This window comes from Camellia sinensis, chromosome 5 (genome assembly GCF_055761805.1).
Source record: "Camellia sinensis isolate YWXY chromosome 5, ASM5576180v1, whole genome shotgun sequence".
Taxonomy (NCBI): domain Eukaryota; kingdom Viridiplantae; phylum Streptophyta; class Magnoliopsida; order Ericales; family Theaceae; genus Camellia; species Camellia sinensis.
In genome coordinates this window covers 168,993,969-169,010,347 of record NC_138965.1, presented here as the reverse complement: position 1 = coordinate 169,010,347, position 16,379 = coordinate 168,993,969, and the positions used below count along the sequence as shown (strand labels likewise).

General features: G+C 32.0%; 1 protein-coding gene across 3 annotated transcripts; it reads right to left on the bottom strand.

The window, feature by feature from the left end:
• Positions 1-6,016: 6,016 nt before the first annotated feature.
• Positions 6,017-15,893, bottom strand: LOC114310857 (DNA-directed RNA polymerases II and IV subunit 5A). 3 transcript variants are annotated; one of them, XR_014330480.1, is made up of 6 exons: positions 12,846-14,534; positions 11,478-11,687; positions 8,585-8,764; positions 8,191-8,456; positions 7,236-7,349; positions 6,017-6,342 (listed from the first exon to the last, which is right to left on the bottom strand). XR_014330480.1 is itself a non-coding variant. In XM_028256958.2 (5 exons), the coding sequence occupies exons 2-5, from the start codon at positions 11,676-11,678 to the stop codon at positions 6,217-6,219; spliced, it is 621 nt and encodes a 206-aa protein (XP_028112759.1). In that variant the 5' UTR covers positions 11,679-11,687; positions 14,430-15,893; the 3' UTR covers positions 6,017-6,216. The 3 variants fall into 3 exon arrangements, 2 of the variants coding, with proteins under 2 accessions (XP_028112759.1, XP_082726510.1); XM_028256958.2 differs by lacking the exon at positions 8,191-8,456 and having other exon boundaries at positions 14,430-15,893; XM_082870384.1 differs by lacking the exon at positions 8,191-8,456 and having other exon boundaries at positions 12,846-14,542.
• Between the last annotated feature and the right edge of the window lie 486 nt (positions 15,894-16,379).

Genomic DNA, 16,379 nt, shown 5'->3' with positions numbered 1-16,379 from the left:
CACCACCATTTCAATAAGAGGCAATCATTCATAAGTCTAATCCTTTTAACCCCTAGACCCCCATGTTGTTTGCTTTTAGAAATGTCCTTCCAATTGACCAAGTGTTTTTTCCTTCTAAAGCCATCCCCACCCCATAGAAAATTGGATTGAATTGACTCAAATTCCTTAGCAACCCCTGCTGGCATTTTGAACAAAGATAAATAATAAAGTGGTAAGCTAGACAACACAAATATGATCAAAGTCACCCTACCAGCAAAAGAGAGGAATCTCCTCTTCCAAGAACCAAGTCTTTGTTTGCATTTGGCTAACAATGGCTGCCAAGTCCTATTTCTCCTTGGGTTTGCACCTAGAGGGAGTCCTAAGTACTTTAGGGGCAAACTTTGATGTAAATAATTGAACTTATCAGCAAATACCTTAGATTCTTCATTTGATAACCCCACTTCACACACCACACTCTTGTGGTAGTTAATTTTTAGGCCTGACAACACTTCAAAACATCTCAAGATCCTCTTTATGTTATTGACCTCCCCCCTATCAGTTTCACAAAATAGAATTGTGTCGTCTGCAAATTGCAAGTGGATGATCCTAAATACACTTGAACCAACTGCTGCCCCTTTGATCAACCCCATCTGTTTTGCTCTTTCCAGCAGGATATTCAGGCCCTCAGCCACAATGTTAAAAAGGAAGGGGGATAGAGGGGTCACCTTGTCTAAGACCTCTTTGCGGGCTAAATTCTGAGGTTGGTAAACCATTTACCAAAATAGAAACTCTAGCTGATGAGACACATTCCCTCATCCAACTAATCCAATTAACCCCAAAGCCAAAATTTGAAAGCATAGTAAATAAGAAATTCCAATTGATTGAGTTATAAGCTCTTTCAAAGTCTAACTTTAGGACAATGCCACTCTTTCTATTTGCATGAATTCCAGTTGTTTTAACTTTATTAAAAGGATATTCATTGTAATTATGCTAAATTTATGAAATTTATTATATTTTTTTCTAAATCTCAAAGATGATCAGTGTAATTTATCTAGATATTTCCAACTCCAATTTAAATTAGAATAGCAAACTTTTTAAACTCTTCTAGAAGCTTCTTTTTGGTGAAACCTAAACTATTAAATAGCAATTTTTAATTAAATAATTGTTATTTATTTTGCAAAAGTTAAATTTGCATGTTTATTATTGAAGAACATAATTTGCACAAAATTAATGTCCAACAAATTAGTTGTTGAACTTGAAATTTTCTTTGTTGCTCATTTGCTTTCTGTTGCTTTCAATAGAATGTCAGCTTCAACATCACACATTTTGTCCCAGCAGAGAATTTTATCCAAAATATTTGCATATATGCAAGGTATATTATACATGTTCTCTTGCAACAACATGTGATTTTGTGGACCATGTACTTTTTTTTTTACTATAATGTTTGGAAATTGGGATGGTGCCCAAGAAACTCCCAAACTAAATAATTATATTAATCTTTCATGATTGAGTTCAGAACCCTAGCTAACTGATTGATACCTAGATCTCTTTTGGTTGTGATACTCACATTTATAATATATTAAGGCTCATCGTTAATGCCTTTAGTGTTGCAGGTTTAATCACAAAATATATATATATATATATATTTTTAAATAAAGTGCCTTGAGTCGTCATATTTTTTTTATTTTTATGATAAATTCATGTTTAGCCAACTTAGCAACTATGTGAGCTCAATCAAAAGGCTAGCCAAAACTTTTGATGTGGGTCAAAATTATTACCAACTCCCCCACTTCCCCTTTAATACTCTCGCGATGGGTTTGTTAACTTAAAAATTGTGATTTACTGGGTTGTGTACACAAATTAGTATTAATAAAGGTTCTATCAAATCAAAACAGTAATCGATGTGGAAGATGTATGAGTTGACTATGATAATAATTACAAAAGCTCACCTAAAGAGACTAGCAAATGAAATATTACAGTCTATAATTAAAAGTAAAAGTGAAAAACATCCATTTTTCAGTATTTAAATAATCAAATTTTTTTAATTTATTTAAATTATTTTTATTTTATAAATTATAATTAAAAATTATATCAAGCAATGACTTTCAAGATAAAAAAAACTATAGCCTGCTTATATAAACTGTATCAAACAAGAGTATTATTTAAAGAAAAATATTTGAGGGCCCGAAATTATTTGGCTCGAAATTGGCTTGAAATTCAAAACGACGTCGTTTTGGATTCTCTTACCGGTAACATGTAATAAAATTCTCTTACCGATAAGATATATTACAATTCTCTTACCGGTAAGATAATTCAAAATAACGTCGTTTTGAGTTTCGAGCCAATTTTAAACTTGAAATGTTCGGACCCTGTAACAGCGTTGTTATTTAAATTCTTTGTTATACTCAAAATCATCCATACAATACAAAACTTCTAGTGTGAAAGGAGATCCTGCAAGTCATGGTGGGAGGTTCTCTCCTAAACAAAGTAACAGTACAAATTCTAGGAAGCCTATGGGAATAGTATTTATAAACATTATATAGATGTTGATACAACTGGAATGGGACCTTGGAAACTACAAAATGAGTCATGAACCCACGTGAAGATGCTAAATAGCCTAACATTTGGCTTCTTTGGATAAATATTTAATTTTTTTTTCAAAAAAAAAAAAAAAAAAACTAAAATGGGCCCACATAAAAATAGGAAATGAGCAAATATTAATGCATTTGGTCTTCCATTGTCTCCTAATATCACTCATCAAACCAACATCCCCAGTGCTCTAAAGATCTATCTTGGATATGATTTCTTCTATGATTAATTTGATTCACAACTATGGTTATATATATATATATATATATATGTTGACATGATCTTCAGTGTATGATCATATTTATTAATTAATTGTATCAAAGTGTATGATCTTATTAATTAGTTTTTCTTTGGGTACAAGGGAGATCTTGTTTATCAAATGAATCATATATATTTGTACAGTTAATCACAGGTATAAAGAGGGTTGTCTGGATATGCTTTTGTCTACTCATTATGAGGGAAAAAAAAGATAAAAAGATAAAAAGAAAAAGAACTTGGCATTGATAACAAATTGAAGATTCTATACTTGTGAAAGTTACTTATTGTTTTCAAGAGAATTTTAAGTTTACTTTGTTTGGTGCAACTTTTAGAGTTTTATATATATATATATATATATATTAAAAAAATTATTTTAGGACTATATATCAAATATTTAGTGCAAATTCTCTTCATAATTAATAAAGTCAAAATAACTTAAATAAGTTGAAAAAATTGGTTATCTACACGAAACATACCATTAAATCATATCCCGTTAGCTGCTTTAAAGGGTCTTGAAATCAATCAACCCAATCAATTTTAAGAATACCTTTTAAATAAGGAAAATGTTATTCAAACATACACACTTCACATTCACCAAAAAAAGAAAAATTCTTCAAATTTGTGAAATTGAGAATTTTCACAAATTTATTTTTTTACATACTTTTATATTTAATATTGATTTTGTTTGATAGATCTCAACAAATAGGTTAAAAAATATCAATTCATGAAATTAGAAGTGTATAATGAAAATTATAATATTTTAAAGTTCTAAATATAAAATATGAGCGCCACTATCACTTCACTTTATTGTTCACTAAAAAAAATCACTTCACTCTATTGACGCAACAAACGCCTCTAACTTGTTGAATATTTAAATTAAATAGTAAATTTTTTTTTAAAAAAAAAATTAACAATTTTAAAATGAGATTTTAAGGGTTGTTTCATGGAAAAGATTGATTTAAAAATGAGATTTGTGTCAATTAAGTCTCAAAAATGAAACTTTTCAGTAATTAAGACTCTTCTATATTGTGTGTTTTTTTTAAGAAAATTTACCCATAAGTCCTAGTTTCTGAAAAGTTGAACCATTTAGTCCTAAAAGTTTTCTTATGTTCCATTTAGTCTCATTTGCATATCAATCTAATGTTCGAAACATTAATCTGATGTTCGAAATCTAATGTTCGAAACATTAATCTGATGTTTGAAACATTGTAATGGGACCTTTCAGTCTATAAGAAAACTTTTAAGACTAAACAGTGTACAAGTTATTAATTTGGGATTTATTGGTGCATCCCCCTTTTTTTATGTAAAATTCTTTTTATTCTTCGATTTTTTTAAACTAAAATTCTTTTTATTCTTTTTATTTTATACTGTTTGTCTAGTAAGTTGTGTTTTTTTTTGGCTTGCCCTTTGAATAAAATTTTTTTTATTAGTCCTTTGGATTGTGAGAGTTCTTTGAGTCTTTATGATTGAAGGCCTTTGCACAAAGAATTATTTTATTGGGCCTTTCCACATATTATTTTTTCTGGGCCTGTGGTCGATGAGTGTTATTTTTTTTTATTAATTGATAATAGATTAATTACAAATATAAAAATATCATATCAACTGGATAATTAAACCCTAACAATTGACCAACAAATCATTCTACTAATAATAGAGAAAAAGTAAAAGAAAAACTCCATTAACACAGATTTTGACAAAAAAAATGCATTATTTTTCATGTCAAACAAACAATTTAAGGAAAAAGTATTCTACTAAAAATCATTAATTTCTTCCACAACTTCCAACTTCTTTAAATAAATAAATGAGACATTATTCAAACAAAAAACACAACTTACTAGACAAACAGTGTAAAATAAAAAATATAAAAAAACACAACTTACTAAAACAAACATAAATGAATGTAGTTGAATTAGAAATCTTTCATATTATGTCAACTAGTAATGTTAGAGATTTTAAAAATTTTATCAATTTTTTTATTAAATGTCTCGCATGGGTGTAGGACCTACATGGTGTGAGTCTCACACCCATGTGAGATATTTAATAAAAAATTTCATAAAACTTTTGAGATTTTTGATGTTTTTCTTGTTATACTCTGTTGTATGGAAAGTAGCTGGTCGCAAGTCTTGGTGGTTGATAAAAGGAAGAGGTGGATGAACTGATATACTGGCTGAAGGTGGATGTTCTGTTTTGTTGGACTACTATGCTCAGCTGTGGACTACGATGCTTATTTGTGTTTCTCCTATTGCTTTGGTTGGTTACTCCCCAACTTTGGAGATACTAGCAAATGATAAGATGGACTTTTTGGTGCTAACATAGTTGGGATAATTTAGCTCATCGTGATACTTTTGCACTTGTCTCTCTTTATTGATGTTTGTTGTTTGTGTACCTTGTACTTTACTCTTACATCAATAAAGTTTCTTTTTTGCCAAACAAAAAAACAAAAAAAAAACCCTACAAATCTTCAACATTGAAAGTGAAGTGAGTATGAAATATTGGGAAGGAGTTCAATCTCATTAACATAGCCAGCAATCTCTCTTTTAACTCTATTTAGTTGAATTTTTAGAAAAAAATTTCTTTGAAAAATTAGAAATTAGTTTTAAAAAGAAGAGTAAATTACACTAATATTTCCTGAGAATTAGAAAAATACAATAAACTTTAAAATTTTAATATAATTACATTTAGTGCCCGTTATAGTTTTTATTCACATAACACTTTGATGATAGGAAAAAAAAAAAAAAATCTCAACCATATTTATATATTACATATTTTGTTTCATTACTCATCCAAACATAATCGCTAGTGCTACATGCACCAATTAGTATACTAACTATAGTGAAAAAATCATTTCTTTTCTTTCAACCATAGTAGTGAAAATATCTAATCTAATCTAATCATTTTTTTTCTTTTCTTTATTCATCCCATTCTCATCCCACGTTCCAAATGGATTGTTAGTAAGATTGTGTTTTAGACTTTTACCATAATTTAAGTGAAAAACCATTCTTTCCAGCCATAAAACTGGTGATTGCAGATGGTCAAGAAAGTTGTAATCCACAGGCGTCTCTCTCAGCTATGGACTTGCGTGAGTCATAGAAGAGGTGCAAGAGCTTTTGATCCAAGCCAATCATAAACGCAATATCCTCTGGATTCATAAATCACAAGCATTGCCAAAAGGAAATGTAAATGATTATAGTAGTACACAAACCAAACAGAGATATATATTATCCACACAAAGTGCGGTCCAATTTTGACATTCTCCAATGTTTCCCTCTCCAACCACAAATGCTCCAAAGGTTCTTGAATCATTGACTTAAACATAACCGGAACACTTTTCAACTGGAACAAGATTCAGAATTCCACTCGACTAGATAGATAGAATATAGTGGAAGAAATCTAAACAACATAGCGGTATGTGATGTAACGGCCTGCAGTCTCACTTGGTCGGATAATCTTCACAACTTGGCCGCGCTTCAGCCCATAATATCTGGTGACTGGGTCTGTCACCTGAATCCGAGGTAGCTGAATTCCAGCCATGAAAAAAAAAAAAAAAAAAAGACGGGATGTTAACATCAAGTGGTATAAGAAAAAGAAAAACAAACTGAGATATGAGTAGATAATGATGCCAACAATTAATATTCCAGTCTACAATAACAATGGATATCCTATAAATAAATAAAAAATGAGAGAGAGAGAGAGAGAGAGAGAGAGAGAGAGAGAGAGAGAGAGAATAATCACATTGAGGATGTTTCTCAGGACTTATTATGATTGCAACATGAATTCAATCATGAATCTATAGAACTTAACGTGACATTATCGCGCCATTTGCTTCGGCAGAAAATATTATTTACGGTGGTGGTGGTGGTGGTGGTCGTGGGGCGGTGGTGGAGGTAGAATGGTAGTGGGAGGGTGGTGGCATTGGTAAGATGTTCATCCGGGAAAAGTTTTCCATCTTTTTAAAGTGGAGAACATTTTTTGCCTTAATAAACAAGTTTTCTGTTGACCATGGAAAAACAAAAAAACTTTGTCCGTTGACTTTCGTATTCTGTCATACTAAAACACCAGACAATTTAGAAATTTGTTCCACAAATATTTTTTTCCAAAACAGAGTGTAGTTAAAATTTGAAGTGTTGGCCTTGAATATCTTCAATATATGAACAATAGGCCCTGAAACAATTGTAAATGGATTGCCTATTCCTTGTTTCCATACCAATGTCTAACATTCAAATTTGAATTTGGACATAATCACAATAAAACTTTCAAAACAAAGCAACTCTAGCCTCTGGCGATTCTGAGGTTGAATCAGTTGCTTCATATGGCATAGTATACTAACACCATTTTTACGAAGTCAAATCATATTAACACATCATATTGGACTACTTTAAACTAGCAAGTGCACCACCAAAATTCCTGACCTGTGTTTCTTTCACAGTATATCTATCCAGCAAAGTCTTCTTTTCTTCATTTGTGAGGAGCTGGTGCTCAGGAACAAGTACATGTTCTTTAATGTTGACCAACAACTCTGCCTCCTGTGTCAAATGACGTGGGTAATTATGAAATCACCATCATTCATATCCTCTAATAAATTCACAAAACAATATATCTTCAGTAAAGCAAGAAACTAAGGGCAAATTACACTCCAACCCCTCAACCAAAAATTGATACATTTTGCCCGCCCCTCTTCTTATTTATTTCAATCTCAACCTTTTGCTAACAAAAACGAACGAAAAAGTAGCATGTGTGTTGTGCATGCCAATTTTATGATCCATATGTTCATACAAGAGCTGATCTATTTACTCATATGTGTGTGTGTGTGTGTGTGTGAGAGAGAGAGAGAGAGAGAGAGAGAGAGATGTATATAACTTCTCTCCTATGAAGATATATGTGAGAGAAAATACATGTACATGCCAATTTTATTGACTATAGAGAAAAATATATACATAATCATGATATCACTCACATAAATGCATATAAATCAACTTTTGAATAAACAATTTGGTCATAAAATTGACATGTACAAATTGAATGCCACTTTTCTGCCATTTCATTACAAAATGTTAATAGAATGTTGAGATTGAAACAAATAAGAAGATTAGGGGGCAAAAAGTAGCAATTTTAGTTTAGGGGGTAAGGTGATAATGGCCCATCGTTAACGAGGTAAAGTGTTTGTAAAGTGTAATTTTCCCTAAAATTAATTAACACCACTCATTCTGCATCTCAATGCCAGATCAAGGTATAATATCAAGGAAAATCTGTGTGTATGTGTGTGTGTTTGGATGCACAAGAGAGGGCAGCCACTTATTAAAGCATCATTTGCTATACACATAAAGAATAGTGCTATACAAAAAAAATAATAATAATAATTCATACCAAAACTTTATTTAGAAAGACGAGGCAGTTTTATGTCGTCTCATTTTAAAATCAAAAGCCCATTGGAATGACTTCTATTTTCAAGAATGTCATTGTCCCATCATTCTTCTAGTAAATTATTTATAATAATTTTGTTTGTAGATCATTTTCCAAATGTGCTTTTGATATCAACTTTTTTCTTTCCATGAGCTTCTTGCGAGGGTCTGCTGAATGACACTTGCATGAAAGAGACATTTCATCAAAATGATGACTGATGATTGTACAACCTAATAAAATTATTAATTAGTAGGGGAGAGAGAGAGAATCACTAAATTGATGACCATACATCATTGTATTATCTAATAAAATGACCCACGTATGGAGAGTGAGGAGGGTGAAAACCATCAACAATCACCTGGAAAACCTCCAAATGAAATTTTCCTGATATTTCATTTATGCATGCCTTCGCAAAGGGAGTGAGATTCTGTTGAACCACCAAGATTGCTCTGAAAACGTTCTCTGATTTCATGCGATTGGTATAAGTCTTCATTGTCTTAACACCAACTTTCTGCTCCTCAGGGAAGAAAACATAAATCTGGTCCACAAAAAGGCACCAATTACACAAATAAAAAGACGCAGTGACAAACAGGCAACCAACACTGGCATACAAAAATTTAAAGAAAAGAAGGAAAAAAAACTACACCCAGTTCAATGCTCGTTAGGTGGACAGTCTAGGAGAGATAGATTGGATACAGACCTAACATTTGGCATGATTTGCACATGACATTCAATCTCTCGAATCATAATCTCTAAAATAAATTAATTTATAAAAACCAAAATGATCTAGTTCTTGTTTGGTTTGGGATTTCAGATGCATATTTGCAAAATCACAAAGTAAATGTCAATGACTATCAAAAATGGGTTATGTGAATTATATAGGTATCAGATTCCGGCACCCCGGCAAACTATTAATTGATGACATGAAAAAAAAAAAGGGATAAAGTACAAATACACCCCCTGAGGTTTGCTTAAAATACAAATTGCCCCATGTGGTTTGGAAAATTACAAATACCTCCCTGTTAGAATTTTTTATTTAACAAAATTAACTGAAAAAATAAAATTCCTAACTGTTCTCCTAAACAATAATAAAATTATCTGAATTATTAATTGAAATAAAATTTTAACATCATTAAAAACTGTTAATTAACTTGATGATTTATTAATAAAATGACTTATTTGTTATGAAATTAGAAACTTTATGAGACATATTGTAATTTCTAAAACTACAGGGAGTAATTCGTAATTTAAATAAACCTCAGGGGGTGTGTTTGTAATTTATCAAAAACAAAAGTGCATGGATCTTTAGCACATCCACCACTCCTAAACAAAAACTTGGTTAGTTTAATTGGATACAAAGCATCTTTGACCATATTATCAGAATATTTTGAGTGCAACTTTGAGTGAAAAAAGAGGGAAAGAATTCCACCAGGATGATCAAATGAACCTAGATACATTCATAGCATGAATTCTGTGGACAACTCATGTACAAGCCAAGAGATCTATACTCACTCATTGGAAGAATTATTGCAGACTATGCCTGATTAGGCACTTTTTTGGTTCTTATTGTTAGGATTTTCTGTCTATGTGATAAAACAATTAATTAAAGTGAGTTAATTTTTTGGAAACCATTCGATTATATTGGGTATTAAAGTAAAATGCTTTTTTTTTTTTTTTTTGGGTGTTGAATGAGCCAACTTTGGAAAAATGGCTCATCAGGTTGTTTTTTTGGTGCTTGAAAAGGTGGATGTTTGGTCTTGGGAAATTGAATGGGCACAACTTCTAGCTTTGTGAATATGAAATGGAGTGGTTAAGTGTGATAGGATTCTTGAATGTATAAAGCTATTACAGAGACTTCATTACATGGATTTTTTTGGGGAAGTGTAACAGTGCATAACTAGTGTAATGATTACCTGGTGGCAGCTAGCTTGTCTTGGGGGAAACCAAAGGTCATGTATTGACTATGTCTTTATGTATATTCTGAAGAATTGCACAATGGGCAAGTGTGTAAGGTGATACATGGGTAAGTGACACATGGTTAGTGAAATAAATACACACAGAGAGGGTTTGTGTATACAGGTTATACAAGTCACAAACAGTGAGGGTTTGTGAGTGTAACAGTGTATATATTTGTGGGGGGTGTCGGAAAATACCAAAGAGTTGTATTTATCTTACCATTGTAATGTTTCTATTGTTAGTGGATTGTTTCTCACTCACCCATGGATGTAGGAATCTTGCTGAACCATGTAAATTCTCGTGTTCTTATTTTCTTGTGGCCATGTTATTTTATCTTTGCTTCCATTGCTTGGGTGGGTTTATTCCCAACACTTACGTAGGTTTAAGTACTCAGGTTTTCATACTAAACAAACTCCCTTCTTATTTCTGTAGATGAAAATGATATATCTCCCTCCACCTATTTTATTGTGAAAGTGTCACTTTTTGTTTCTATCAGAACAAAGACCATCAACCCCCATCACACACAGAATTGAAAACAATAAACAGAACAAGCACATTTCCTTAACGGAGTAAAATGTAAATCCTTCAAAAAATTTGAAAGGACATCCCTTTGTCATTCTTTAATCTCAGAGATGGATTGAAGAAGAGACAAGTAATGTGCCCCCTCCTTTTTCTCTCATTTTCTAACAAGTACATCACTCTTTTTTGACATAGTCCACTCTGGGAATTTCCAAAGGAAGGAATTACACCTCATGAACTTCTCTCTACAGAAAAAGAATTCCTCAACTCCCCCCACTAGTCTTGGTAATAGATAGATAAGCGAAGAGTTTCGTTTATAACAACACTAATCAAGGATTTTGCATCAAATCCAAGAATCAAAATGAGGAATCCCTTGGTAAGACAAAAGGAAAAACCATGTGAAAGCCAATGATGTCAATTGTTTGGCCTGATGACATTGTGTATGACTATGAGGCAACGCATCACAATCCTAGGGATATATGTGTTTATATTATCTTGTAATCTAGAATAAGCTAATCAAAATAAAAGCATGAAACTATTGAAGTTCAAGAACAATGACTATATGAAATGCACACTAAGGTAAAATTTTCACTTACAACAAGTTTGAGTTCTTAAAACATTCCAAATGGGAAACTTGAATTGCAGTTCCATAAACTCTAAAATAATAAACACCAATTCCACTACAACTTGACTGGAAAACAACCGACGATAACACTATGATAGAAGCTCCTTAGAACTTGAAGACTCCAATAAAAAGGAAACAACTAAAAACATACCCGGTCTGAGCTATCATTGCGATTGGTTTTATTGATAACAAGGTCTTCCCTTTTCATGTTCTCACCATATTTCTGAACGAACTGCTGCTTTGTCATGTCTACCTCGAAATCTCCCACAATGTACCCTCTGTCCCTCAGCATTTGCATCACTGTTCTCCGGACTCTGTACAGCCTTGTGATTTCTTCATCTGAAGTAGACATCTCTCTTTGCTGATTACATTTTCCAACAGAGATTATCAATTATACAACACTTCAAAAGGGCTAAAACATCAGTGAAAAAATGTAAAGCTTGCTAATTTCTAATCAAGAGTTACATTCAAGTTGAGTGATTCAATTATACAAATATAAAATAAAGTCCATTCAAACATCCCAAAAACTCATCTATGGCCATCCATATATATAAATTGTCATAGAGATGAAGATGAAAGGTTCTTTGGTTTTTGATTTTACACTGCAGTTTATGGTTTCTCTCTATATGCAAGTTGATATAAGATTACTATTTATAAAAAAAGAAAAAGAAAAAAAACACAACTCTTAACTCAATTCAAGAAGCCTTGGTCCTTATTTGCAAGTAATGGGATAAAAATGTGATATATGAGATCATTTTTTCCTTCTAATTGGCTCCATTTAAATGCATATTCTATGTTAAGGCCATAACACACAGACCCAGAACAACAAAATAAGAAAAAACAAGAAACCAAAAGTAAACAATGAGTAAAAGCCTACAAAATATGACCTATATATCTGGAGTTTTTCACTCCCATGTATCATTTTTTTTTTTTTTCTTTTTTCCCTTTTTCATGTTGTTTGAAAGAGCCAAGAGCCCTAAACTCTTTTAGATTTGGTTCTCATTCCAATATTAAAAAAACACAAACGTAAACTACCCACAAAACTCAAAACAACTCCATTTGATACCTACATAAGCCATCTCCAGTCCTTGACTTAAACTTATATCAAAACTTAATTTGGATAAAAATCAGTCAAAACACCCTCCACTCCCTGACCCAAAACTTATACCAAATTGAGTTTTACTCAAATTTTTACCCAAATCAAGGAAAACTCAAACGTTTACTCCAAAATTTGCAAGGCTATTTTGTGGGGTCTCAAATTTACCACTCTGGTATTAGGTCATCTCTTAGTTGCAGGAATCGTCCTAACAGGTGACGAATCTTCCTAAGAAACGCGATTCCGCATTTCTTAGAAAGAAACGTGTAGGAATCGCGTTTCCGTAGAGAGAGAAACGCGATCCTGGCCAAGATGGGATCGTTGGTGAAGAAGAACAAAAACCCTAGCTTGTTGGTGTCACATACGGCGAGGAGAGAGAGACAGAGGAGAGAGTGTGTGAAGGAAGATAGTGAGAAGACAAACCTTCGTCGAACCTTCGTTGTCGTAGTCGAACATCCAGTTGACTCGAAGCATCGATCGAACCTTCGACTCCAGTCGTATTGGACATCGCGATCTGCTCACGTCGAACCTTCGTCGTGGTAGTCGAACATCCATGGCCATCGCGATCAGTGCTCACCTCCTTCTGCTTCTTCTTCTTCTGCTTCTTCTTCTTCTTCTTCTTTTCTCTCTCTCTCTCTCTCTCTCTCTCTCTTCGATCTATGTTGTCTTCCCCCTCCCGTTTCTAACATATCTATATAATTTGTTATATAATAATAATAAGTAATATAATTTGTTATATAATAATAATAATATAATAATATAATATAATTTGTTATATAAATAATATAATTTGCTATATAATAATATAATAAATCTAATTAAATCAAATATAATAAAAAAAAATTAATAAAATTTATAAAATAAATCATTATTTTACTATTTTTTATTATTTTACTATTTTAACATATTTTATTATTTTACTGTTTTTTATTTATAATATATATCAATTAAAAATTAAAAAATATATATAAATAAATTAAAAATATTATCTATAAAAATAATAAATATATTTAAAAATAATTATTTAACTCACCTTTATATAATAAATATATTTTAAAAATAACTATTAAATATATATATATATATATATATTATCGCTTCCCGAGGCGCTCCTAATCTAAGAAACTTCTATCAGCTCACGCTTCCCCGCTCCCGCTCCCGCTCCCACCCCCGCTTCGTGCAACTAAGGGTCATCTCCAGCCCTTACTCAAAATTTGAGGAAAATTTTAGTAGAAATTTTATTTAACATGAAATGATGAAACACTCCAATGGAGAAACTCAGATTTAAGCACAAATTTGAGTAAACCTTCAGTAGTGACAGAGTTGTAAATTCAGAAGCTACAAAATGGTCTGATTTTGGGTAAAAAATTGGGTAAAACACAATTTAGATATAATTTTGAATCAAGGAGTGGAAAGCTTTTTTGAGTCATTTTTACCCAAATTTAAGTTGGATACAAGTTTGAGTCAACCTTCTTTTTCATCAAATTTAAATTTGATGAAAAAGTGCTCAAAAACCATCTCCAATCCATTCATCAAATGTTCTTCAAATCAAGGGAGAGACATTTTTTTCATCAAATTGAAAATTCATCAAACCTCTATGTTTAAAAAGATGAATCATTGGAGTTTTCTTTTTTTCTTTTTTTCTTTTTTTCTTTTCCCCATCAAATTTGATGAAAAGATAAATTTGGAATTTTTTAAATGATTTTGATGAAAATTTGATAAAGGTTTAGATTAAGCTTTTTACTCAAAATTGGATACTTGCGGATACTGGATTCATCAATTATAGTGGTTAACATCAAATGAAGTTCCTACTCAAATCTTTAGTCAATTTTGGGTAAAATTTTCATCAGAGATTAAATATATGGCAACTACTCCAAAAGCATTAACACTTTTACAAAGACAGGTCCATGGAAATTAACAACAAATATCCAAAAATCTCAGTACAGATATTCACAGAGAGAGAGAGAGAGAGATCATCTCTAAGAAAGACAAAAGGGACATACATACCTTTAGATGCTGTTGGTCGGTGGTTGAGGCGGCGATCGGCGGTTCAGAGGGTGAAATAGAAAACGCGAGAGAGAGAAATTAGGGTCGTCCCAGTCGTGGACTCATGACTTGGTGGCAACTCGGGTCGGATAAAAGCCTTTTTAGGAATTTGATTATTTTAGTTGCTATTTGGATATTGGGAAAATTAGTTCAAAGTAAGGTGGGCAGCGGATATATTGATCCGTTCAAATCGATCGAATCGATCAAATTTGTTACATTTTGGATGGATGCGTGATGATAGGTAGACGGTTGTGGATTGGATTTTTCCAGTCTACCTAGTTTTTTATAGATGGCGGATTTGAGATTTCTTTAACTATAACCAAACTGCCAAACCACGAGTGTTCCTAGTAATTTGTAAGATTTATTATTTTTAATTTGTTTAAATATTATATTTGTGTTTTCAATTGAAAAATAATTTAAATATTTTATTAAATATATTATGTTGAAAAATAATTTTCAACTTCAATATATTTTTTGAGTTTTAAATCTAACTCTAAAAATAAAAAATAAAAAATATATATACTAGTTGGTTTTTATTTTCAAAAACAGATATAGATATAACAATATAGACATACAATCTCTACTATTGCTATGTTTATGATTTTGGTGGTTTGAATTGTTTTTATATTTTAAGAACTATAGATTATAATACATTATGTGGATAAGGCATGCTGTGATTGTAATATATGGATGGAGCATGCAGTGATTGTAATATTCTAAAGTTTCAAACTTTCTTACTTTGGATGAGACATGTAGTGATTGTAATACTTTTTTAAGTCTTTGATTGTAATACTTTTTTTTTTTAGGAAGTGCACAAGTTGAATTATGTTGAAAATTTATAAAATTTAAAACTGTCAAATTGATTTGCATTCATCTACTAATCCGCTCAATTCACATTTGCCGGATTGGCAGACGAATGTGGATTGATTTTCTCCAATCCATCAATCTGGCAAACGAATGACGAATTATTGGTTTCGTGGCCGAAATCGACCTACGCCCACCCCTAGTTTAAAGTTTCTGTCTCATTTTTAATGGAAGAGGTTCACAATATTTTTTTGTGATGTCTACAGTTCTTCAACTTAACACCTATATATCATAGAGAAATTTGGCATACCAAAGAGTTGCTCTTTCCCTACGCCTCTCTCTCTACAACACTTTCTTTCTCTTTCTACACAGACTATGTTGATTCTCTTTTCCTCGCCTCACAGATATGTCTTCTCCACCACAGCTAGGGTTTCTTCATCATCTTTAGTCTCCTCGTTTTCCAAGCTCAACTTGATCTCTTGCTTGTTGCCTCTTTGATCGAGTGTTTACAAGTTTCCGTGCTTCGTGCTCTACCGCTCTTCGAATGTTAAAGGAATGGTGAAGATGGTGCAGGACAAGGAGTCTGCGGTGGCCGTCACCACCTCTAGCTCCGTGACAAACCTTGGTCAAAAATAATTGATGGATATGTGAAGAATCATTATTAGAGTTGCACATATTGTTATAGGTGAGTTCATAGATTGTGTTCGAAAATAGATTCGTAATGGGTGAAGAATAGATTGAGCTAAGAGGTCTAGAAGTGAATAAAAAAGGTATGATTAGGTTTTTGAAGCTATAGACTCATCTTGACCGCAGAAAAGTAGAATTGTCTTCATGAGTGTTTTTGGATTTAATTATATAAATAATTCTATGTTCTTTCATCTCACATTTTCTCTACAATTAATTGGGTTTCTTTCATCATTATGTTTTTTCCCCATCCAAACTATAATCTTGATTTTTCCTGTTCTTGCCAGAGAAATTTTCTAGTTTGAACTTAGAAAAATTCTTGCGAAAGCTAGAGAAATTCTCCTTTCAGTGAGTCTCTCTCTCTCTCTCTCTCTATATATATATATATATGTATATTGGTTGTTGTTGTTGTTTATTTGGGTG